Here is a 19283-nt window from a genome sequence, read left to right on the forward strand (position 1 = left end):
GTGGCTCAGTTGGTTAAGCACCTGCCTTCGGCTCAGGTCATGATCCCAGAGTCCTAGGATTGGCCCCTGTGTCAGGTTTCTTGGAGCCTGCTTCTCCCCCTCCCTCTGCACCTCCTTACTGCTTGTGTGCTCTCTCTGTATCACTCTCTCTGTCAAATAAATAAATAAAACCTTAAAAAAGAAAGGAAAAGAAAAGAAAGAACTTTTGGAACAGGGAAGAGGCAGACACCAACTTCAGCACAGAACATCCTGCTGGTGAACATAGACCTTCCTACACGCATTATCCAGGCTGTCTCTAAATGGCCACAGACCTTAGACATTTGGCCTCGTGCAGTGGAAGGAGTGTGGAGGCCTCCTAGTGTATGGAGGCTGGTCTGTCTCCCATCCACCGAGAGCCCCCTTGAGGGCAGCACAAGGCTCTGGCCTACTGTGTGGGTGTGCAAAGAATACCCGTGGGGACTGGCCACCTGGGAGCAGAGAGGAGGCAGGGAGAGCCCTTGTCTTCACCCTGGAGGAAGGAACAGGTGCCCATCCAGGCCTCAGGGATGATAGCTCCTTTAACTCCCTACCAGTGCCCAACCCTGGCTCCCACCTCAATGGTACGTTAGCATAGGCAGCGGGATCCTCCACAGCCTACGACCAGCATAAGGGGTGGGGAGGAGAACCTGAATCCTTGTCTTTGCCCAGCTATGTCCAGTCAGCAGAGACCTTGGAACCCAGGTGACTGATGCCCGTTCTGAGGGCCCTATTGTCTGCCTTCTCGCCTGGGTGTGATAGGCAGTGTACTTGCACCACTGACCAGCCACACTCTCCCTGGGAGGGCAGGGGGTGCCATGGCCCTGTGGCCAGCGTGCACGGTGTAGGTGCTATGGAACAGGCTTGTGCCAAGGCCAGAAAGGGACATGGCCTACATGGCTGGGTGGCAGGGTCCGAAGTCCTCCCCAGCATTCTGTTTATCCTGGGGGTATTTCCTGATCTGTCTCGGCCAGATGCTCACATGGCAGACCCAGGAGCTGGGTGCGGGGGGGGGGGGGGGGGGGGGCGTGCGGGGGGGGGGTGCGGGGGGGGGGGAGCCGGAGCCAGCCTTTGGAATCCCAACCCTTGGCCTTCTCTGGCAGGAAAGGCAGGTCACAGGGAAAGGGCGGGAAGCTTCCGTACTTTGCCAGGCTGCTCTGGGTACCCGCGCTCCGGCCCCACACTTCTGTCTTTCACAAGGGATCTTAACAATGTTTGGATGCCTCTGGGAGAGTCTCCATATTGGCACATTTCACATCTCTACCTTGTGCTTCTCCCGAGATCTCAGGGCTGCAGCAGGCAGAGCCTCAGAGGTGCTAAGAAGCTTTGGAAGAGGTCTCGTCTTCTCTTGATCCCTGCTTATATACCTTCGGAGGGCCCCTTTGGAGGACATGGTCAGACATCTCTTCTGTACTGAATCACACTGCACTATGGGTCCTGTTGGTCCTGCTCCTTCCCTGAGCTGTGCTCCACAACCTCCCCCAGAACACTTCAGGGTACTATGTTTCACCAGAGGTGGCTGGAAGTCCACGCCGCCCCCCACTGACCCTTGCCAGGGGGAGAGCCCATCACCCGCTGCTCTGGGTCCCCAGGTCCCCATGCTGGCTCACTGCCTTAGAGCACAGGCGCCCTTTGTAGCCCTCCGCCAGCTGCCCAGTGAATGGGCAACTCGGTGTGGACCGTGGCTCTGCCCCACTTGGAACTCTGCTCTGTCCCCTGCCACACACAGGCCGCTTTAATGGGGCTGGGCAGCACCCTCCTGGAAGGGGCAGCTGCTGTGGACTCGGCTCTGATTGGCGAGGAAGACGGGCGTGTGTCGTGACCCTCTTACAGTTTTCTAACAAGGAGATCAAGAAAAGCCTTCTCCAGCAGCTCCTCACTGCACACACATTTCCCTGTGAGAGAGCCGCCCCCAGAACTCCAGGGGCCCACGCACCCCACTCAGGCAGGCGGGAGGGGCTAGGGACAATGCGTGAGGCTCCGAGGCCTGGGCCCTCCCAGGGTCAGGGGGGCGGGGATGAGCCGTCCAAGCAGCAGACGCACAGCGGCATCAAGCTGTGGGATGCACCAACAGGAGTGGGGCGACACTTCTGATGGGGAGCCCCAGGGGCTAGGGGTAGTTTCCGGTCTTCTCATGGGGCTGGCTGAGCCAGAGCAGCAGGACCAGCAAGGACTGGGGTGTGGAGGAAATGCCTACCAGCAGACAAAGACAGGGGACAGGAGGACATCTGCTCACCAAGCTGGTGGAGTTTAGGGTCAGACTGGGGGCTGGTCAGGGGGCAGGACTGGAGGCAGGTCACCCCTCTTTACTGGAATGAGGCCTGGACCAGGAGGTCCAGTTGTGTGGTCTCACCACATTATGAACCTCTGCTTCTGGTCTGTGTGGGGGGCCACAACACCCCTTCCTATCAGGCATCGGGGCTGCCCCAAAGAGAGCCATGTAGGTAGGGGGAGGGTGACCAGAGTCAGGGAAGGGAGAATGAACTCACCTTCCAGCAGATCAGGGAACCATCCCCTGAAACCAGGATGCTCAGACTACCTCAGGAGGGGAGGAAGCCCTTGTTTGACCTTGGCCTGAAGCCGGGTTCAAGGTCCCAGCGTTGCACAGGGAGGAGTGGGCGCCTCGGGAAAGCGACATGGGACGTTGGGGTACAGTCCCCCAAGCCAGAAGTGGGAGGACACTGTACATAAGTGTCCAGGACAGTGTGGCCGGAGGGAAGGGGGCGGGCGGGGCTGGATGTGGAAGATGGCAGAGTAGGTGGGAGAAGAGGCAGCGAGATGAAGTGAGCAGAGCCCTGAGCAGAGCACCACCCACTGGCCAGAGCAGAAGGTCCTTAAGCGGGTTTTTACTTAACTTGATCTTGGTTTCCTCTGCACACTGCTCCCATGCTCAGCGACAAATCCTTGGGAGTGACTTGGGAGCGTGTCACCTGAAGCAAACCTCTGAATCCTGGCACCTGCCTTGCTTGTCACCCACTTGTCTTTGCGTGGATGTCACCATCCTCGAGGTCTCCTGTGAGGCCATCTTCCATCCCGTGTGACCACACTGACGCCCACAAGTTTGTGGAAAGGAGGAGGGAAACACAGCATGGGGTAGAACGCAGCCTCTTAACTAAAAGAAAAAAAATTTTTTTCTGGAAAGCATCAAGCTATTTGTAGCCCAAGTTGGTTGAACAGATTTTTCTGGATGTAACTTATTTTTTCACTCATTAACTTCTTTTCCTTATGAATTAAAAAGTAGCATTTTCCCCCACCCAGGAGTGTCTTATTTACTTCTCTTTGAACCACAGCCAGCACTTTTTCCGCCTGTTGGGGAAACAGGCTCAGAGCCTACTCAGCAAGGCCACAGCCCCTTACCTAGGTTAACGCAGTGGGTCCAAGCCAGCCCCTGTTACTCCCGCCCCCTCCCATGTCACCCATCCCCTCAGGGCTGCATTGATTGATCAGCAGGAGCTGGGTGAGGGTTTCACTCGGGCCCTCCCATTGGCTGTATCCAGGCTAGAGAAAGGGAAGAAAGATTTATGCTGTCCCACCTAGGAGAACTGGAGGCACACCCCACCAGCACCTTCCAGTCCTGGCCTCTGAAATGTCCCAGGCAGATATTCTGCCTGTCAGTCAATGGGTACGGCCACCCTGGGGTCTCTCAACTAGACAGGGGACAGCTCCAGTATGTCTGTTTGGGGCTATCTGCTGGACTCGGTCCTGGGTGACCACAGGACCCAGACCAATGAGTGAAACCTCCCCATCCCCCTTCCAGGCCGGCAGCTTCTGGTAGGCATTTCACAGAAGGCATTGACCCAGGCCTTCTCTCGACACCTTTTGCTTCCAGGGAATGGGTCTGGTCTCCTTTCCATCAGCTGCACACTGCTCCACAGCTCTACTCCAGACCTAAGACACTGGTCCCCAACCCCGCAGCATTTCTGCATGGACGCTTTTGGAGTGCACTTACCTTAAGACATGTTTATGGAGTACACCTTGTCCTTGTTGTCTCCCAGCTCCAGAACTGTTGCAAAGCCCATGATTCTTCTACATGGGCACCTCCCACCCTCTGCCTGAGCTATGCCCTTGACCTGCAGCCCACTCCCCTCAAGGCCTGGCCCAGGGCCGTCTGGAGCCCCAAGGGGGCCCTTCGAAGGACAGGTTCCCGCCTCCTCCTTTGTACCCACAAGCCCAGGCTTGTATGGGTCAGTTCATGCTAAATGTCCAAGTGTCAGTTTTCACCAACTGAGCCATTTTTGCAAAGCTCCACGCCCCCTAAGATGGGGTTTCCACTGAGCCTGTCAGAGCTAATGAAGCCTCAGAAGTCCTATCACTTGGAGTGCCCCCTCCCCATCCCATTCCTTTATCCAAAATTCCAAATTCCCCCAAAGCTCTGAAACTTAAAGGTGTCCAAAATTCTGTAATAAAGCCAGCCTTGAGCTGATGTGCAGCTCTGTATTATGGCCTTTGCTTATTCCAGTTTGTCTGAATGGCCACGGTTCACTACAAATGCCTTAATGTGTTTATGAGGTGTAGTCACAGGTTCCAATGAGATCTCATGTAATGTACAAGATATATGACAAATTCTGAATTCCAAGCACATCTGGCCCTGAGGCTTTGGATGAGGGTTCAGATCGGTGGAGTGTCTCCACACGGGTCAAGTTCTGGAGCAGGTGGGTGTTCCAGTAGAGGGGAAATGGGCTTTTGCCACAGAATCTGGCAGAACAATGATGGTTTTTTCATTTACTGGGCAAAGAGCTCTGTGCTAGGTGCCGGGGATTCAGAGATGGAGGAGCCCATGGACCAGTGGACCAACCAAGGGGCACACAAGGGGCTGGGGAGAAAGGAAGGTTTCCTGCGTGTAGAAGGTGCAGCAGCCATCTCCTTCTAAGGGGGCCCTGGCCAAGGGAGATGGTGACCACAGGCCAAGCTGTCTCTTTCTATGGGACTGAATGTTCCAGATGTGCCACTTGGCGGCATTTCAGGGAAGCTTGGGAGTGTGATAGTAACAGAAGACAGGAGGCACTCATGCTTGGAATCCTGCTAAGTCAGCAAAGGTCTGGGACCTCAGCTTCCTCATCTGCAAATGGGGTGCAGGCTCTGACCCTGCCTTCAGTCCCCCTAACTGCCCTCTAGCACAGAAGTCTGGGAATCTCCCTGCGCCCCCTCCTCCCGGCGGGGGGCAGGTCTGGCTGTGGATCTGCAGAGCAGAGGGTACAGGGCTGGGGAGGAGAGTGGGAAGGCAGGCATGCTGGAGGTCAGACATCTCCAGGAGATGTCAGCTCAGTCACTCTTCAGAAATAATCCCAGAAAATAAGCCAGGAAAAGAGAGGAGGGACCACTGTCCAGAGGCTTGGCCTTTGCAGCTTGCCCAAGTATGTCTCCTTCCAGAGCAGGTGTGCCCAGCGCTGAGTGCAGGAGGGCAGCTGGGGCGCTGGCCCTGCGCCGGGCATCCGACCTTCCATGCGGCGACCATCACCTTTCCCGCTGCGGCCAGGAGCAGGACTCCCCTGGCCAGCATCTCCCACGTCCATGGTGAGGTGAGGAGGGGCTGGCAGGAGGCCGTAGCACCCGGGGTGGGGGAGGGGGAGGGCAGGAGTTATGTTAGAGCCACACGGAGGTTAGGTCAGAGGCCGAGGCGAGGACCGGGGTCCCTGGAGAACGAAGCAGGCGGTGTCCAGGCCTGTGCACGGGAGACGCGAGGTGGGGCGGGAGTAGGGCAGCCGCCACGCGGTGGGCGGGGGCAGCGCGGGCGTCGCCGGGTTCTTGGGGCGCTGGCGGGCGGCTGGAGGCGAGGGCGTAGCCGGGAGGCTGCTGGCTCTGGGCCTTTGGGGGGCGCCTGGGTCCCCGCCCCCGCCGGCCGAGCCGGGTCGCGCGTGGGCGCGGCGGGCGCCGATTGGCTGGCGGGCGCGCGGGCGGGGCGGGCGGCGGCGGCGCGGAGGGGCCGGTCACCCCGCAGCCTGGCCTCGGCCTCCGCCGCTCATCGCCGCGCCCCGCCCGCGCGCCCGCCGCCGCCCCGTCCCCCCCGCCGGCGGCCACCATGAGCACAGGCCTGCGGTACAAGAGCAAGCTGGCGACCCCAGGTGAGCCCGGCGCCTGCCCGCGCACTCGCGCGCGCCTTTGTCCCCACCGCCCGCCCTCCTGCCTCTCACGGTGTCTTTCCTCTCTCTTCCGCCCGCCTGCCGGGACGCGGACCCTAACCCGACCCCGACCCTGCAGAGGACAAGCAGGTACGTGCGCGCCGCCGCCCCCTCCTCCCCCCGCCCCCGGCCTACTGTCACCCATTGTGGCACCGACGCTGTCGGCGCCCAGGCGCGACCCCGCCCCCGCCGGCCGTCATCCCTCCGTGTCGCGATAACAGATAACCGATGGTCAGCTGGGGCAGTGCCACCGTGCGCGGGGCTAGAAAGGGGAGCATTGGGCGCTAGGCCGCTGGGGGCCTGGCCCTTGACCCTTACAGCATGGGTGCCCCTCCCAGCCTGGGGGGATGGGCCGGGTGTCCCTCTTCCACTGATCCAGCTCCAGCATCTCCTCCCTGACCTGGCCTTGGGCCTCGTGCTGGGGGTCCTGAGTGCCGGCACAGACACAGCAGGCCACAGGCTTGGGGAGGGGTCTGTGTCCATCAGCCAGCACCTAGAACCTGAGCAGCCCCACCCCACTCTTGTGCATCTTTTGCCTTTTCTTCCCCACACACCAATTTGAGTGGGCTGATCTGTGGCCAGGCTTCCTCCCCAGACTGGGAGCCTTCAGGGCCTGGTCTGAGTCATGCCTGTGTCCAGCACCGGTCTTCCAACCTAGTGGGTACAAATAGGCTTGTGGCTTTCCAAAGGGGCTGGCCTGGTCCCTGTCCTATGGGAACACAGGGCCTGACAGGAGGCTGATCTGGGCATCCACTGTGAAACCCAGCAGAGGCGAGGGTTCAACAGAGCTGGGATACCCTGAGAGTGGGGTAGGGGTGGGGTAACCAGGTGGGCAGGGGGTTCTGGGGCAGCCCTGCTGGGGCCTGTCTGGCTTGAGCTCAGTCACATTTGGGGGATTTTCTGGACCCAACTCTGCCCCCACGGTAGCCTTGGCTGCCCTCGTCAGGGATAGGAATTTACACAGTGGGTAGATGCTGGGTGGAACCCTAGAGTCCTGGCCCAGGGTGCGGTGGCAGCCCCGGGAGAGACCCAGCAGGTGGGGTGAGAGCCAGGAGTCACCGGCTACCAGCTCCCAGTCTCTTGGCAGGGACGCACCCAACCCCAGGAGAGGTGAGGCTCTTGGGGAGGGGCCCTTTAACCTCACCCTGCTGGCAAGGGCTGCTTCAGGGAGCTGGAGCCAGGAGCTGCCTTCCTTTCAAGGCAGGTCAGACAATGCCTGAGATGCAGGGACACATGCTGCCAGGCTATTGTTTGAGGAAGAAAGAGACAAGGATTGGGAGATGAGCTGCCACACCTTTTCGGGGGCCTGCAGGCACTTGGAGTCACTGGGCAGCTGCTGCCCAGTACCACACAGGGACTCCCCTCCTGCAGAGGCATGAACCCCTTCAGGCCTGTGTATGCCCATCCTATGAGGTCAGTTAGGAGGCAGCCTCACCCATCCTCTAGGACCCAAGAGAGAGGGCACCATGCAGGTGGAAGGGGGAGCCCCGGGAACAAAGCCAGGGAGCCAGGTGTTGGGGCGGCCTCTCTGAGGATCTGGGGGGAGCTGGAAACATGTGGCAGTTTCACTGTTAGCACTATTGGTACTACTGCGCCTTAGTCTATCTGCGCTGGGAAAGAGGGTCCGGGGGGAGTTCTGGTGGCCCTCTGCCCCCATCCTCTGACCCCCACCAGCTCTCAGGCAGCGATGGTGCTCTGTTGGCTCTGGCGGCTGCTTCCAGAGCTGACTCCAGTGATTCTAAGAATGGAAATGCCTCGAGAGTCTCAGGCACCAGGAGGAGGTGGGCGCAGCTGTGTCTATGGCTCAGGAAGCCCTGAGGAGTATTTGTTGTACTTCATGGGCCAGAGAGAGGGGGTGGCAGGGTCCCTTTCTTGGAGCTCCCCCAGAGAGTCCACAGGCCCTATTGGGGTGAGTTCAGGTGTTGGGGCAGGCAGGTTGGGAGCTGGGAGTGAGACTTTTACCCTCCTACTTGGGCCTCCCCAGAGGCTCTGCCTTACCAATGGGGAAATCGAGGTAATCTGAAAGTAACAAGCTCCATTGGCCATGGGGCTGTGGGGTGCTGAGGTTCCTTCTCAGCCTGAGACCCATACCCAGGGGTGTCTACCTTGGAGATGCCCTGAGCCTGAGATGCCAACCTGTCTGGGTGGGGGCTAGGCTGAGGGGCTGTGTCTATAGTGGGCCTGCTGGTGGAGGCTGGGTGGAACTTGGGCCAGAGCCTTCCTGCAGGTTAGCATGGCAGAAGCCTGGGGCCGGTTTGGAGGCTCTGTCAGGGCAAGGACTGAGGGCCCCTTCGGGAGAGCTGAGGGAGGTGCCCTGTGGCTTCCCCCCTCCTCTCCTCTGCATGAAAGACTCTCCTGTTCCCAGCTGTGGACCCATCCCTCCTCCCCAGGTGCCAGGCCCCACAGCAGCATCATGAGCCTAGACAGATGGACAAAGGCCCCTCAACCAGGGTTGCCAAGAAGGGACCCCCAGGGTGGGGAAGAGCTGGGGGGGGGGCTTCTCCCCACTGACGCACAGCCCAAGCAGTATGTCTTTTCGTGTTGCAGCTCCTTTCCAAACCTCCCTCTGCCCAGCTGGCACTGGCTGGTTCAGATTCTGGTGGGGTCCTGGAGGAAAGGGTGAGAAAGGGTCTGGTAGCTCAGGAGATGCCTGTGGTCCCTGGAGTGCTCACAGAAGGTGAGAGTTACACTAGCTGGAACTCTCCAGTCCCCCAGGCCTTGTCCTGTGGGTAGAGCAAGCGAGGAAGCTCAGAGGGAGCCGCATACTGGCAGGGGGTAAGTTTACTCCACATACACCCACACCTTTGCTCGCAGGAATGGTCTGGGGGCAGTTGTGGCCAGTGCTGGCTGCAGCTTCCAAGTTTCCAGAGATAGGGTGGGCAGGCCTCTAGTGCTCTAACTAACCCCCATACCCCGCTTTAAGCTTCTGCAAACAGGATGGGGGGAGTGGGGGGTGTAGGACGGGTTGGGGGGGATTGTTGTCCAGGCTGGGAAAGTAGGCTCTGCCCCCTCCAAATTCCCACGCGTCTGGGGAGGCCATGCCAGTCAAGAACACCCCTGCCCACGTGCGCGCACGCATGTACACACACACACACACACACACACACACACACACACGGGAGGAAGGAGGGAGCAGTGCAGGGAGGGGTGTGGCTGTGGGTAGTTGGGGCGCCGTGACACCGCCAGGAGGTTTCCGGGCCAATTCTGCGAGGAGAGAAGGAATGAGGGGGCCGGTTCCCGCGTGGGTGAGCCTGGTACCGGGAGCGATTCCCCCACCCCCGGCGCCCTCTGGCGGGCAGAAGCCGCGCTGCACCTGGGGGGGTCCCAGACGCGGGCCGGCCACGACCGCGCCCCCCAGGGCCCTTGGGTGGGCCCCGGCTTCCCCCACCCGCCCACTCGGGTGGTCGCGACGCCGGGACCGAGGCCTCAGGTCCAACAGCGGGACTCCGCCCCCGCGCCTTTGCGCGCCTGTGCTCGGCCCTGCCCTCCGCAGCAGCTTTCCGGTGGCTCCGCCTGCGGCCCAATTTCCAGGCGACTGTTTCCCAGCGACCGCACGGGTGGGGCGGTCCTGTCCCTCCACCCCCCGCCAGCGCCGGCGAGGCCCCGCCTCTGGTTCGGGTGCGAGAGCGGGGCCTGCCTGTGGCTGCGACGCCGCGGGCGGCTCGGGGTGGTCGGCAGAGGCACAGGTATGGCACGCAAGGCCTCCGGGGTCGGCGGCACCCCGGGTGGGCCACGTCCCTTTTCTGGGCCTCACTTCCCGCGTCCGTAAAACGGGGGCGAGAACCGGCCTTCAAGGCAGTACCGCGCGTAAGTCCCTCCTGTAAGCCCAGCCCCCGGGGGCCTGACCGGGTCTGAGGTGCCGACGCCGCGATGGACTCGCTGGCAGCGCCCCAGGACCGCCTGGTGGAGCAGCTCTTGTCGCCGCGGACCCAGGCCCAGAGGCGGCTCAAGGTGTGTGTGGAGAGGGGAGTGGAATGTGGGTCAACGTGTGCGCGCCCTCCAGGGTCGGTCCCGAGGCTCTGGGACGTGACAGGGACCGGTAGGGCCAGGGTCCCACCGGGGTGGGCACTGGGACCCCGCAGGCCGGGGAGTCTCGGTGCCGCTGTCTATAAATAGCCCCTGCTCCGCCTCGGTAGCAGCAGCCAGCCACCCCCGCGGCTGGATAAAGGCCAAATGGGGCCTCCCACCCCCGGTACACTCAGGACGGTGAGTATTGAGGCCAGGGGTCTTCTCCGGTCTGTGAAGGACCTTGGGTGTGTCTGAGGGGTCTTGGTCCTGGCGCCCTCTTCCCACCACCCAAGGGAGGGCACAGCCTGGGCCTGCCGCAGCCAGACATCCTAAACTCCACACACACAGACACACTGTCAGGTCCCTGCAGAGCCCTCGCTGAGGCTGGGCAAGGATGCCTGCCACCCTCTTACCTGCCTTTCCACCACCAGACCTTCGCCCACAGGCCCTCACCCCATTGTGCCATTGAAACTCCCCACCCAGGGGACTCTGCCCTCTGCTGCCTCCATGTCTGAGCCAGGTAGGGAATGGGGCATCACTGACCCCGGCACTCCAACATGCCCTTGACCTGCCCTGCCGGCCCCCAGGATATCGACAAGCAGTACGTGGGCTTCGCCACACTGCCCAATCAGGTGCACCGGAAGTCTGTGAAGAAGGGCTTTGATTTCACGCTCATGGTGGCCGGTGAGTGGGCTGGACTCCCAGGCAGGGGGGGCTTGGGCCATTAGCCAGCCAGGCTCTGTCGTAGAGGCCTCAAACTTAACCCGACTCTTCCACTACCCCTGCTGGCAGGTGAATCGGGCCTGGGGAAGTCCACACTGGTCCACAGCCTCTTCCTGACCGACTTGTACAAGGATCGGAAGCTGCTCAGTGCCGAGGGTGAGTGGGCCTTGCTTCCCCATCCCCTGCTGTGTGACCCCTCAGTGGGTTCCCTCCCAGATCTGGACCCTGCTCCTCCCTTCTCACAGCATGGATCTCCTATTCAGGGTCCAGGAGGAATGGCCCAGATCACAGTCAGGCTAAGGCGCAAATATGAGAATGAATGAGAACAAGGGTCCTGGCTGCCCAGTGGGGGTGGGGACTGGGAGATGGAGAGATAACCCCCCCAGACCATGCCCCGACCCCCGCAGAGCGCATCAGCCAGACTGTAGAGATCCTGAAGCATACAGTGGACATCGAGGAGAAGGGTGTGAAGCTGAAGCTCACCATTGTGGACACGCCAGGCTTCGGGGATGCTGTTAACAACTCGGAATGGTGAGCAGAGCCCAGCGGGGGGACAGTTTCCGCCTAGGCTGGCCCAGCCTCCCCTCTGGCCTCACAGACCCTCCTGTCCCCCTGCAGCTGGAAGCCCATCACTGACTACGTGGACCAGCAGTTTGAGCAGTATTTCCGCGACGAGAGCGGCCTCAACCGCAAGAACATCCAAGACAACCGCGTGCACTGCTGTCTGTACTTCATCTCCCCTTTCGGCCACGGGTGCGTGAGCGGCCTTGGAACGGGCTCCCACCTCCACAGAGCCCCACAGCTCTACTGGCCACTGCCTGTCCCCTGGCCATGCACTCACAAGCCTGCCCACCCTGAGCCCATCCCAGCCTCTCCCCGGTCCCCCCACCACCCCCGCTCTACCCCTTACCAGCCCTGGCTACTCTCTGCAGCCTGCGGCCTGTGGATGTGGGTTTCATGAAGGCCCTGCACGAGAAGGTGAACATTGTGCCCCTCATCGCCAAAGCTGACTGCCTGGTCCCTGGCGAGATCCGGAAGCTGAAGGAGCGGGTGAGCCTTGGACTAGGTCTCTGGGATGGACACCAGCCACTGTGCTGATCATGGGTACCAACGTGGCTGGCCCTGGGTACGGGGCCAGCCTCAGGTCTAATAGCCCTTGCCCCGCCACAGATCCGGGAGGAGATCGACAAGTTCGGCATCCACGTGTACCAGTTCCCCGAGTGTGACTCCGATGAGGACGAGGACTTTAAGCAGCAAGATCGGGAACTGAAGGTGAGCAGCCTGGGGTGGCAGAGGAGGGAACCAAAGGTCATTTGACATGGAGCCAAGCAACCAGGTCCAACCCAGTGGACAGGAATCTTTTGTCTGGGCAATAGAGCCCCTTTACCTGGGGCTGGGGTGGGTACAGTCCCCCATGTCCCCACTGGCTTGTGTGGTTTGGGCCCCATGTGGTTCATGTGTCCTGGGGCACTTGCCAGGACCCAAAGGCACAGTGCTGGCTAGGCCTCCACGCTGACCCTACTCCTCAGTCTTCTTCCAAGGGGTCACCAGCAGAAGGGTCTGGCCCAAGGCCCTGTGGTCCCAGGCCTACTCATGCCCTGGCCCCCAGAATTCTGAGCTCCAGAAGGTGGGTATAGCTTTGGGTGACCCAGGATCTAGAGTGGCAAGACAAAACATAGGATAGTCGGCCGCTGGGCCAGGAGCAGAGTGGGCCTCTTGGCCCCAGCCAAAGTCAGCATCATCAACAGGAGGCCAGGGCTCAGCTCTGGAGAGGGATGGCAAAGGTAGCTAGATGGAGCAGTTCCTGATGGGGGGTGGTGTCAGAAGGGGACGATGTGCCTGGTGGCACACGCCTGGCAAGGGCCTCTGGGGTAGAAGTGGTTCCAGGCTCTGGCTTCTGAGAAGCCAAAAGAGGTGAGCAACTCCAGGATCTCTTTGGGGAGAGCCTGTTGGTAATGCTGGAGGTGCCAACAAGGTACGGTGTGCCCAGGGTCGTCTTCAGCCGCTAACCCCACACTCACACTAACTGGGCGTGAGCCCGTGTGCCTGCCCTCCCCAGGAGAGTGCACCCTTCGCGGTTATCGGCAGCAACACAGTGGTGGAGGCCAAGGGGCAGCGGGTCCGGGGGCGACTGTACCCCTGGGGGATCGTGGAGGGTGAGTTCAGGAGTGGGACACCGCCGAGGGGGTGGGAAGGCTCCCCCCACCACCACCAGGGCCTGCACCCACCCCTGCTACCCATTCCCGCCCCACAGTGGAAAACCAGGCGCATTGTGACTTCGTGAAGCTGCGTAACATGCTTATCCGCACGCACATGCATGACCTCAAGGATGTGACATGCGACGTGCACTATGAGAACTATCGCGCTCACTGCATCCAGCAGATGACCAGGTGCGCAGCCCTGACCCCCGACCGCATCATGCGCCCCACGACCCCCAGCCACGTTTCCCTAACAGAGGGCTGGTCCCTGCTGCCCACCCATACCTGCTCTTGGCCCTAGCTCCCTGATAGCGCTGCTCCCCACCCCCCACCCCCCCACCCCCCCCACCCCCCGCCACCGTGCACCTTGTCCTCCCAGAGCCAATGGGAGCTCAGTGTCCTAGTGCTGGGTGTCAGACAAACTCCCGCCCACTGGTCTACCCCACAGCAAACTGACCCAGGACAGCCGCATGGAAAGCCCCATCCCCATCCTGCCACTGCCTACGCCTGACGCAGAGACAGAAAAGCTCATCAGGATGAAGGATGAGGAGGTGACAAGGGCCCCAGGGGAGGAGCAGAGGGTGGGGGTGGGGCGGGGCGGGATCAGGCCCCTCCTCCTCGTTTCTCACTCCATCCTCCACTCTTCCTGCCTCCCCATCCAGCTCAGGCGCATGCAGGAGATGCTGCAGAAAATGAAGCAGCAAATGCAGGACCAGTGACCCCAGCCCAGCCCCACATCGCCATGGATAGACTGCCAGTTTCCAGGCTGGCCCTTCCCATTCCTGGACCCCGACTGGCCTGGACTCAACCCTGGAATCATCTGGAGCTGCAACAGACCTGGGCACAACCCCAGTCCCAGAGTGACCCAGACCAGGACTGTTCCCAGCTGTTCCTGACCTGACCCAGAGACGCGGGGTCACAGCCCCCAGCCAACCCTAATTTATTCTCAGCATCAGCCCTCCCCTCATTTGTATCTGCTTCCAAGAGGCCTGAGAGCAGCCCCCCCCACCACAGCTGGCCCCCTGTGGCCTTGGGGGAGAAGCTGCTAGGTTGGGGCATGGCTTTTAAGATCTACCCCTGCCCTAGAAGGCCATGAACTCCAACTCTGGGCCCTACTCAGGTGGGTGGGTAAAACAAGGCAGAAGAGGGGAGCAGATCCCCAGCATCCCGGGCCTAGTTCCCCACCCCGGTGCCACAGAGTGGATGCGGGAGCCCTCCTGTGCCCACTCCCTTGGGCCACCCAGCTTAAGCTGAGACCTCACTTTGTGCCGAGGTGGGCCAGGTCTTTCCTTACCTCCTCACCCCCTCACCGGGTAACTCAGTGGGTGGACCACTCATGATCCCTCCAGACCAAAGGAGGGCAGCTGGCTGCAGGCAAGGATTTCATGGGGCTGGTGGGGCTGGGACGCCTGTAATCGCCCATACTCCTCACCCATGGCTGTGGCCTGGCCTGAGGGCTCTAGGAGTAGTGGGTGGTGGTGGGTGACCCAGTAACCCCCTATGCCTGCCTAGACTGCCATTCCCTGCCTGTGGCCGGAGGTCCCTTCTCCCCAGCAGCACTGTTGCCCTGAGTTCCCTAGCCCACCTCTCCCAACCCCCAACCCCCAGCATGATACCTTCCCCCCAAACCCCATTCTCCAGTTTTGTTCAGTTGTGAATGCCACGTCCTGTCCTGGTGACAGGAAAACAATGTTGGTGAAGTCGCAGCGATGTCAGAGTGATCCATGCGCCCCTGGGAGGTTGTGAGGGGGCGGAAGCCCTGGCGGCCTGCGGGCCCTGGTGATAGTGCTCTATCTGGGGCCACAGCGCCTGTCTCCTCGGCCTCCAGGTTATTTCTGGCGGATGGCTGCGCTGTGGTCGGTTTGGTGGGGGAATCTGGGGCCTGGCAGGGGCGGGGCGGCCTTATCGCCTGGCTCTCCAGCCCAGGCTTCGCGGTCCAGAGCAAGTCGGGTCACCATCCTCTCGCCATGGGCTTCGGTGAGTCTGGGGTCAGGCAGGGCCCCGGCTGCGCTCCTTGAGCAGAGTCGGGCTGGGAGGCGCTGCGGTAGGGAGATTTGGGTGGGAATTAGAGGGGACCTCTAGCCAGCGCACGAGATGATGGGGGTGGAGAAGCTTGCGGGCAAGACTCTCGGGACGTGTGGGGCTGGAGCCTGGCCCTGGCCCGGCGTCCCGGGGTGCACAGGGACTCGCCCAAGAGCCCCACAGGCCTCCAGGCTCACTACGGCGCTTCCCTTCCAGGGCCGCGCGGGGCGCTGAGCCTGCTGCTCCTGCTGCTAGCGCCGCCCAGCCGCCTGGCCGCGGGCTGCCCCGCGCCGTGTGATTGCGCGGGGACTCGCGTGGATTGCGGGCGCCGCGGGCTGACGTGGGCCTCGCTGCCCGCCGCCTTCCCGCTGGACACGACAGAACTGGTGCTGACGGGCAACAATCTGACGGCACTGCCGCCGGGACTGCTGGACGCGCTGCCCGTCCTGCGTCTCGCGCACCTGGGGGCCAACCCCTGGCGCTGCGATTGCCACCTGGTGCCGCTGCGCGCCTGGCTGGCCGGCCGACCCGAGCGCGCGCCCTACCGCGACCTGCGCTGCGCCGCGCCCCCCGCTCTGCGCGGCCGCCTGCTGCCCTACCTGGCGGAGGACGAGCTGCGCGCCGCCTGTGCCGGGGGCGCGCTCTGCCGGGGGGCGCTGGGGGCGCAGCTCCTGCTGCTCGGCCTCGGGCTACTGCACGCGCTGCTGCTGCTGCTGCTGCTGTGCCGCCTGCGCCGGCTGCGCGCCCGCGCCCGCGCCAAGCACCCGTTATCGCTGACCGCCCCGCTGGTGGCGGAGCCCGTGGGAGCCCGCGAGTCCTGAGAGGATGCCCCGAGAAGCGCTGAGCGACGCGGGCGCGCCGACCCGACAGAGTCCATCCCGGGGGGCTCTCGCTCTGACCGGGACGAGTCTCGTCCTCCGCCTAGGCACGATTTCCAAGACCACGCCAACCCCTGCAGGCCCAGGACCGAGCGCGCGCCCCACCGCCGCGTGCCCGCCGTTAGCCCAGGCCGCCGAGGCAGGTCAAGGACGGGGAGAAGCTGCAGTCCAGCCCCCGGCGAGGTCCCGCACGGCAAACTCCAGAGCAGAATAAACCCTTCTCCCTATCTGACTGGTCTCTGTGCCCCGCCACCCGGAAATTCCCCTCCGCAAACCGCAGGAACAGCCTTGGGAGGCTTCTCAAGGGGACGCATCCCTTCTTGGCCCACCCAGAATAACTGCCAGCCAAACACCGGGTCAGCGAGTGACCTCTCCCAGACCACTCACTCTCACAGAAGTTCAAGTGGAAAGCACGGAAGAACTCGGACAGTGACCACATTGTAGGGGAGTAAGGACACTGCGGGGAGTGAGGGCAGTGTGGGAACGGTGAGGACACTGTGAGGACACTTTGGGGAGTGAAGACACTGTGGAGACAAGACAGGGCAAACAGTGAGGACACTGGGGAATGAGGACACTAGGGACAGCAAGGATACTGGGGACAACGAGGACACTGAGGATAGGACAGTGAAGACAGTGGATAGTGGGGACAGCAGGGACACTGGGAACAATGAGGACACTGAGGACAGGACACTTGGGACAGTGAAGACACTAGGGACAGTGAGGACACAGGGACAGCAAGGACACTGAGTGCAGTGAGGACTCCATGGGAATGGTGAGGACGCAGCAACAGTGAGGACATGGGGCAGTGAAGACAGTGGGGACATTGAGGGCCCTGCAGGACACTGTAGTTGGGAGAAAGAGAGAATGGATGTTTGCAGTGGCAGCATCTGGGGGGGTCAATGAGGAACCGTGAAAAGGCTCTGAGGACTGTTCTGAGTGTGAGTGGCAATGACCATGACCTGTGAACAGCTTTGAGGATGGCTAGGACTGGGTCTGAGGTGGTGAGGACGGTCTGATGGCCCCCCTGGGGCTCCCTGGGCATCTGAATTATGAAGCTCAGCCTCCGAGGCAGGTCTCTGCGGGGGTGAGTGGGTACCAGGGGGTTGCTCGGTATCTGGGATCATGTCCTGCACCTGGCCGCCACTTCCCACAGGCGGGTCTCCCTGATTGCCCAGACCAGCCCTCGTCCCTGAACCCTGGGCTGAGCAGCCAGGACCTGGGGCTCCTGGGAGGGTTACCCCAGCAAGGCACAAGCTGCTAACCAGGGGCCTGGGATGCCCAAAGGAGGCCTGATGCTCTCCTCACTACTGGAGTCCACCTCCCACCCCCTGTGGCCCCCACCTGGCTGCCCACAAAAACAATGAAGGCTGCTCTCCATGGACCCCAACAAGAAGCCTCAGGCCTGGGCCCGGGGTGCCTGGCACAGGAAGGCTCCAGCCCCCACTGACCAGGTCGGGGAGGCTGCCGCTGACACGGCCTTTGTCCCAGTCTTTGTGGCACAAGATGGATGACCCTCCGGTTGGGCTGATGCTATCTCGGGGCTGCCGGTCAGACATGAGCCAGGAGCCACCCCCTCCTTTGTGGGCAGGTGCGGGCCATCCGGCCCATTGTGGGCTGTGGCCAACTGCCCAATGGTCCATCCGGCCTTATCACCACATCAGGGATGGTGACCCCTTTTGTACAAATGAACTGCCACCCTCCCAACCCCCAGGGGTGGCCCAGCACACTCAGAGTCCCTGGTAGGGGTCAGAAGTAGTAATTGTCACAGCAATGTACACAGCAACCTCCTAACTCACTCCCAACATGGTACAGGGAGACAGTGTTCCCCTTACTTTCCAGAGGAGGAAATCAGATGCCAGGGAGGGATCCCCAGCTGAGCCAGAGCTATCTCCACAGCTGCACTGGGAGCAGAGCTAAGACCAGACCCCTAGGTTCCCCCTCTCTTCCTCCTCCCTGAGGCCTTCAGGGAGCAAATGCAGGGCCCAGGAGAAAATGACCCGGAGGTCCTAGATGACCCTGAGCTAAAAGAAGGAGGCCCCCCTGGGCTGTGAGCCAAGACTCCAGCAGGAACTATGAGGAAGGGTCAGTAAGAGCCCAGGTCCAATGCCCACTGCCCACAAGCTTGAGGGCTTCTGGGCCAGTGTCTGGCTGAGAGAGTGGGCACACAGCCCTGAGAGCCTGGAGCCAAAGCAGCTGGAGCTTCTCTGTTGGAGGGAAGAGGCTGGCATCACCATGTGGTCAGACCTAAAGAAGAACTTCCTTACTCCCTGATAGATACGGCAGCTGAATTCCATGGTTTCTTCCTTTTTTTTTTTTTTTTTTTTTTTTTTTTTGCCAGCTGGACATGATTTAGATTGGCTTCTGCCAAAATACTGAGCACAGAGGGTGCTGGCCTGGCCTCAATGGCTAACCTTTTCCAGGCCGCCTGGGAGCCCCCCCATCCCAACTTCTGACCCCAAGCTGACCCTCCATGCACTGACCCTAGGGCCTCAGCTTCCAAGGAGTGTGGAGAAGAGGATGGTCTCAGCTCAGCGCCCCTGAATGGGCAGGTGCTGGAAGGAGGAGAGCACACCTCTACCACTTGGCTCAACAGGCTATCCTGCCCTTCCCCCCAGCCGTTGTCCTCCATCTAATGGACAACATACCTGCCCCAGGCTCTGTTCCCCATTTACAGTCTGGTCCTCTCTGTGGCTTCAGACTCCTTACAGATGAGAACAAGGCAGTGACAACTCAAGGTGCTACCCATCCCCCCACACCTCTAGTCCCCAGGCTGGTTGATTCAGGCGGGTCCTTTGCCCTGCAGCCCAAGGGTCCTCTGACCACACCACTGCCCACCCCCGAGAAGGGCCAGACGGCATCCCTGGGGCAGACACAGCCGTGACCTCCCTCCAGTAGCCTTCGTATCCTTGCCTGTGAAATGCGTGGGTGATAACTTCCCGCCCCAAACCGCATCGTTTCCCTCTCACCCGCCATGACCCCGTGAGGCCACCAGAGGGCGCTCGCGGTCTGCGGAAACAGCCAAGGCGGCCGAGGTGGGCACTGGGCAGGCAACCCGGGTTCGCGGAGAAACAGAGGCCAGGAGAGGCCTCGAGGGTTTGCCCAGGCTGGTGGCGTGAACGTCGAGACGACTGATAGGTCGCACCCTCCACCCCCATGGGAACAGGGAAGGGTGCGCCCAGCGGCCACTAACAGACGTGGAGGGGTGAGCGAGCCAATTCTGCATCCCTCCCTTCTCCTCCCCTCCCCGTCCCTCCGCTCCCCTCTCCTCCCCTCCCTCGGATCGCTGACAGCCCGTCAACAGGGAAGATAAGGGACCTCTT

General features: G+C 61.6%; 2 protein-coding genes across 3 annotated transcripts; both read left to right on the forward strand.

The window, feature by feature from the left end:
* The first annotated feature begins 5926 nt into the window (after positions 1-5926).
* Positions 5927-14769, forward strand: SEPTIN5 (septin 5). Of its 2 annotated transcripts, XM_046025689.1 has the most exons (12): positions 5927-6077; positions 6214-6224; positions 10730-10826; positions 10935-11021; positions 11273-11396; positions 11484-11618; positions 11798-11915; positions 12036-12137; positions 12925-13021; positions 13120-13255; positions 13512-13614; positions 13726-14769. In XM_046025689.1, exons 1-12 carry the CDS (start codon positions 6035-6037, stop codon positions 13780-13782), a joined length of 1110 nt encoding a protein of 369 aa, XP_045881645.1. In that variant the 5' UTR covers positions 5927-6034; the 3' UTR covers positions 13783-14769. The 2 variants fall into 2 exon arrangements, with proteins under 2 accessions (XP_045881645.1, XP_045881644.1); XM_046025688.1 differs by lacking the exons at positions 5927-6077; positions 6214-6224 and adding an exon at positions 9308-10085.
* An 18-nt stretch (positions 14770-14787) lies between these two features.
* On the forward strand, positions 14788-16147 carry GP1BB (glycoprotein Ib platelet subunit beta). The gene is made up of 2 exons (XM_046025690.1): positions 14788-15040; positions 15302-16147. Exons 1-2 carry the CDS (start codon positions 14788-14790, stop codon positions 15904-15906), a joined length of 858 nt encoding a protein of 285 aa, XP_045881646.1. The 3' UTR covers positions 15907-16147.
* Positions 16148-19283: the final 3136 nt, after the last annotated feature.

Source organism: Meles meles, chromosome 12 (assembly GCF_922984935.1).
Source record: "Meles meles chromosome 12, mMelMel3.1 paternal haplotype, whole genome shotgun sequence".
Lineage (NCBI taxonomy): Eukaryota > Metazoa > Chordata > Mammalia > Carnivora > Mustelidae > Meles > Meles meles.

Bases quoted from the DNA above. Each gene is read 5' to 3' on its own strand.
- SEPTIN5 (XM_046025688.1), top strand. From the start codon at position 10,005: ATGGACTCGCTGGCAGCGCCCCAGGACCGCCTGGTGGAGCAGCTCTTG. The intron at 11,916-12,035 runs GTGAGCCTTGGA...GCCCCGCCACAG, and splicing joins TCCGGAAGCTGAAGGAGCGG to ATCCGGGAGGAGATCGACAA. The intron at 13,022-13,119 runs GTGAGTTCAGGA...CCCGCCCCACAG, and splicing joins CCCCTGGGGGATCGTGGAGG to TGGAAAACCAGGCGCATTGT.
- GP1BB (XM_046025690.1), top strand. From the start codon at position 14,788: ATGCGCCCCTGGGAGGTTGTGAGGGGGCGGAAGCCCTGGCGGCCTGCG. The intron at 15,041-15,301 runs GTGAGTCTGGGG...CTTCCCTTCCAG, and splicing joins TCCTCTCGCCATGGGCTTCG to GGCCGCGCGGGGCGCTGAGC.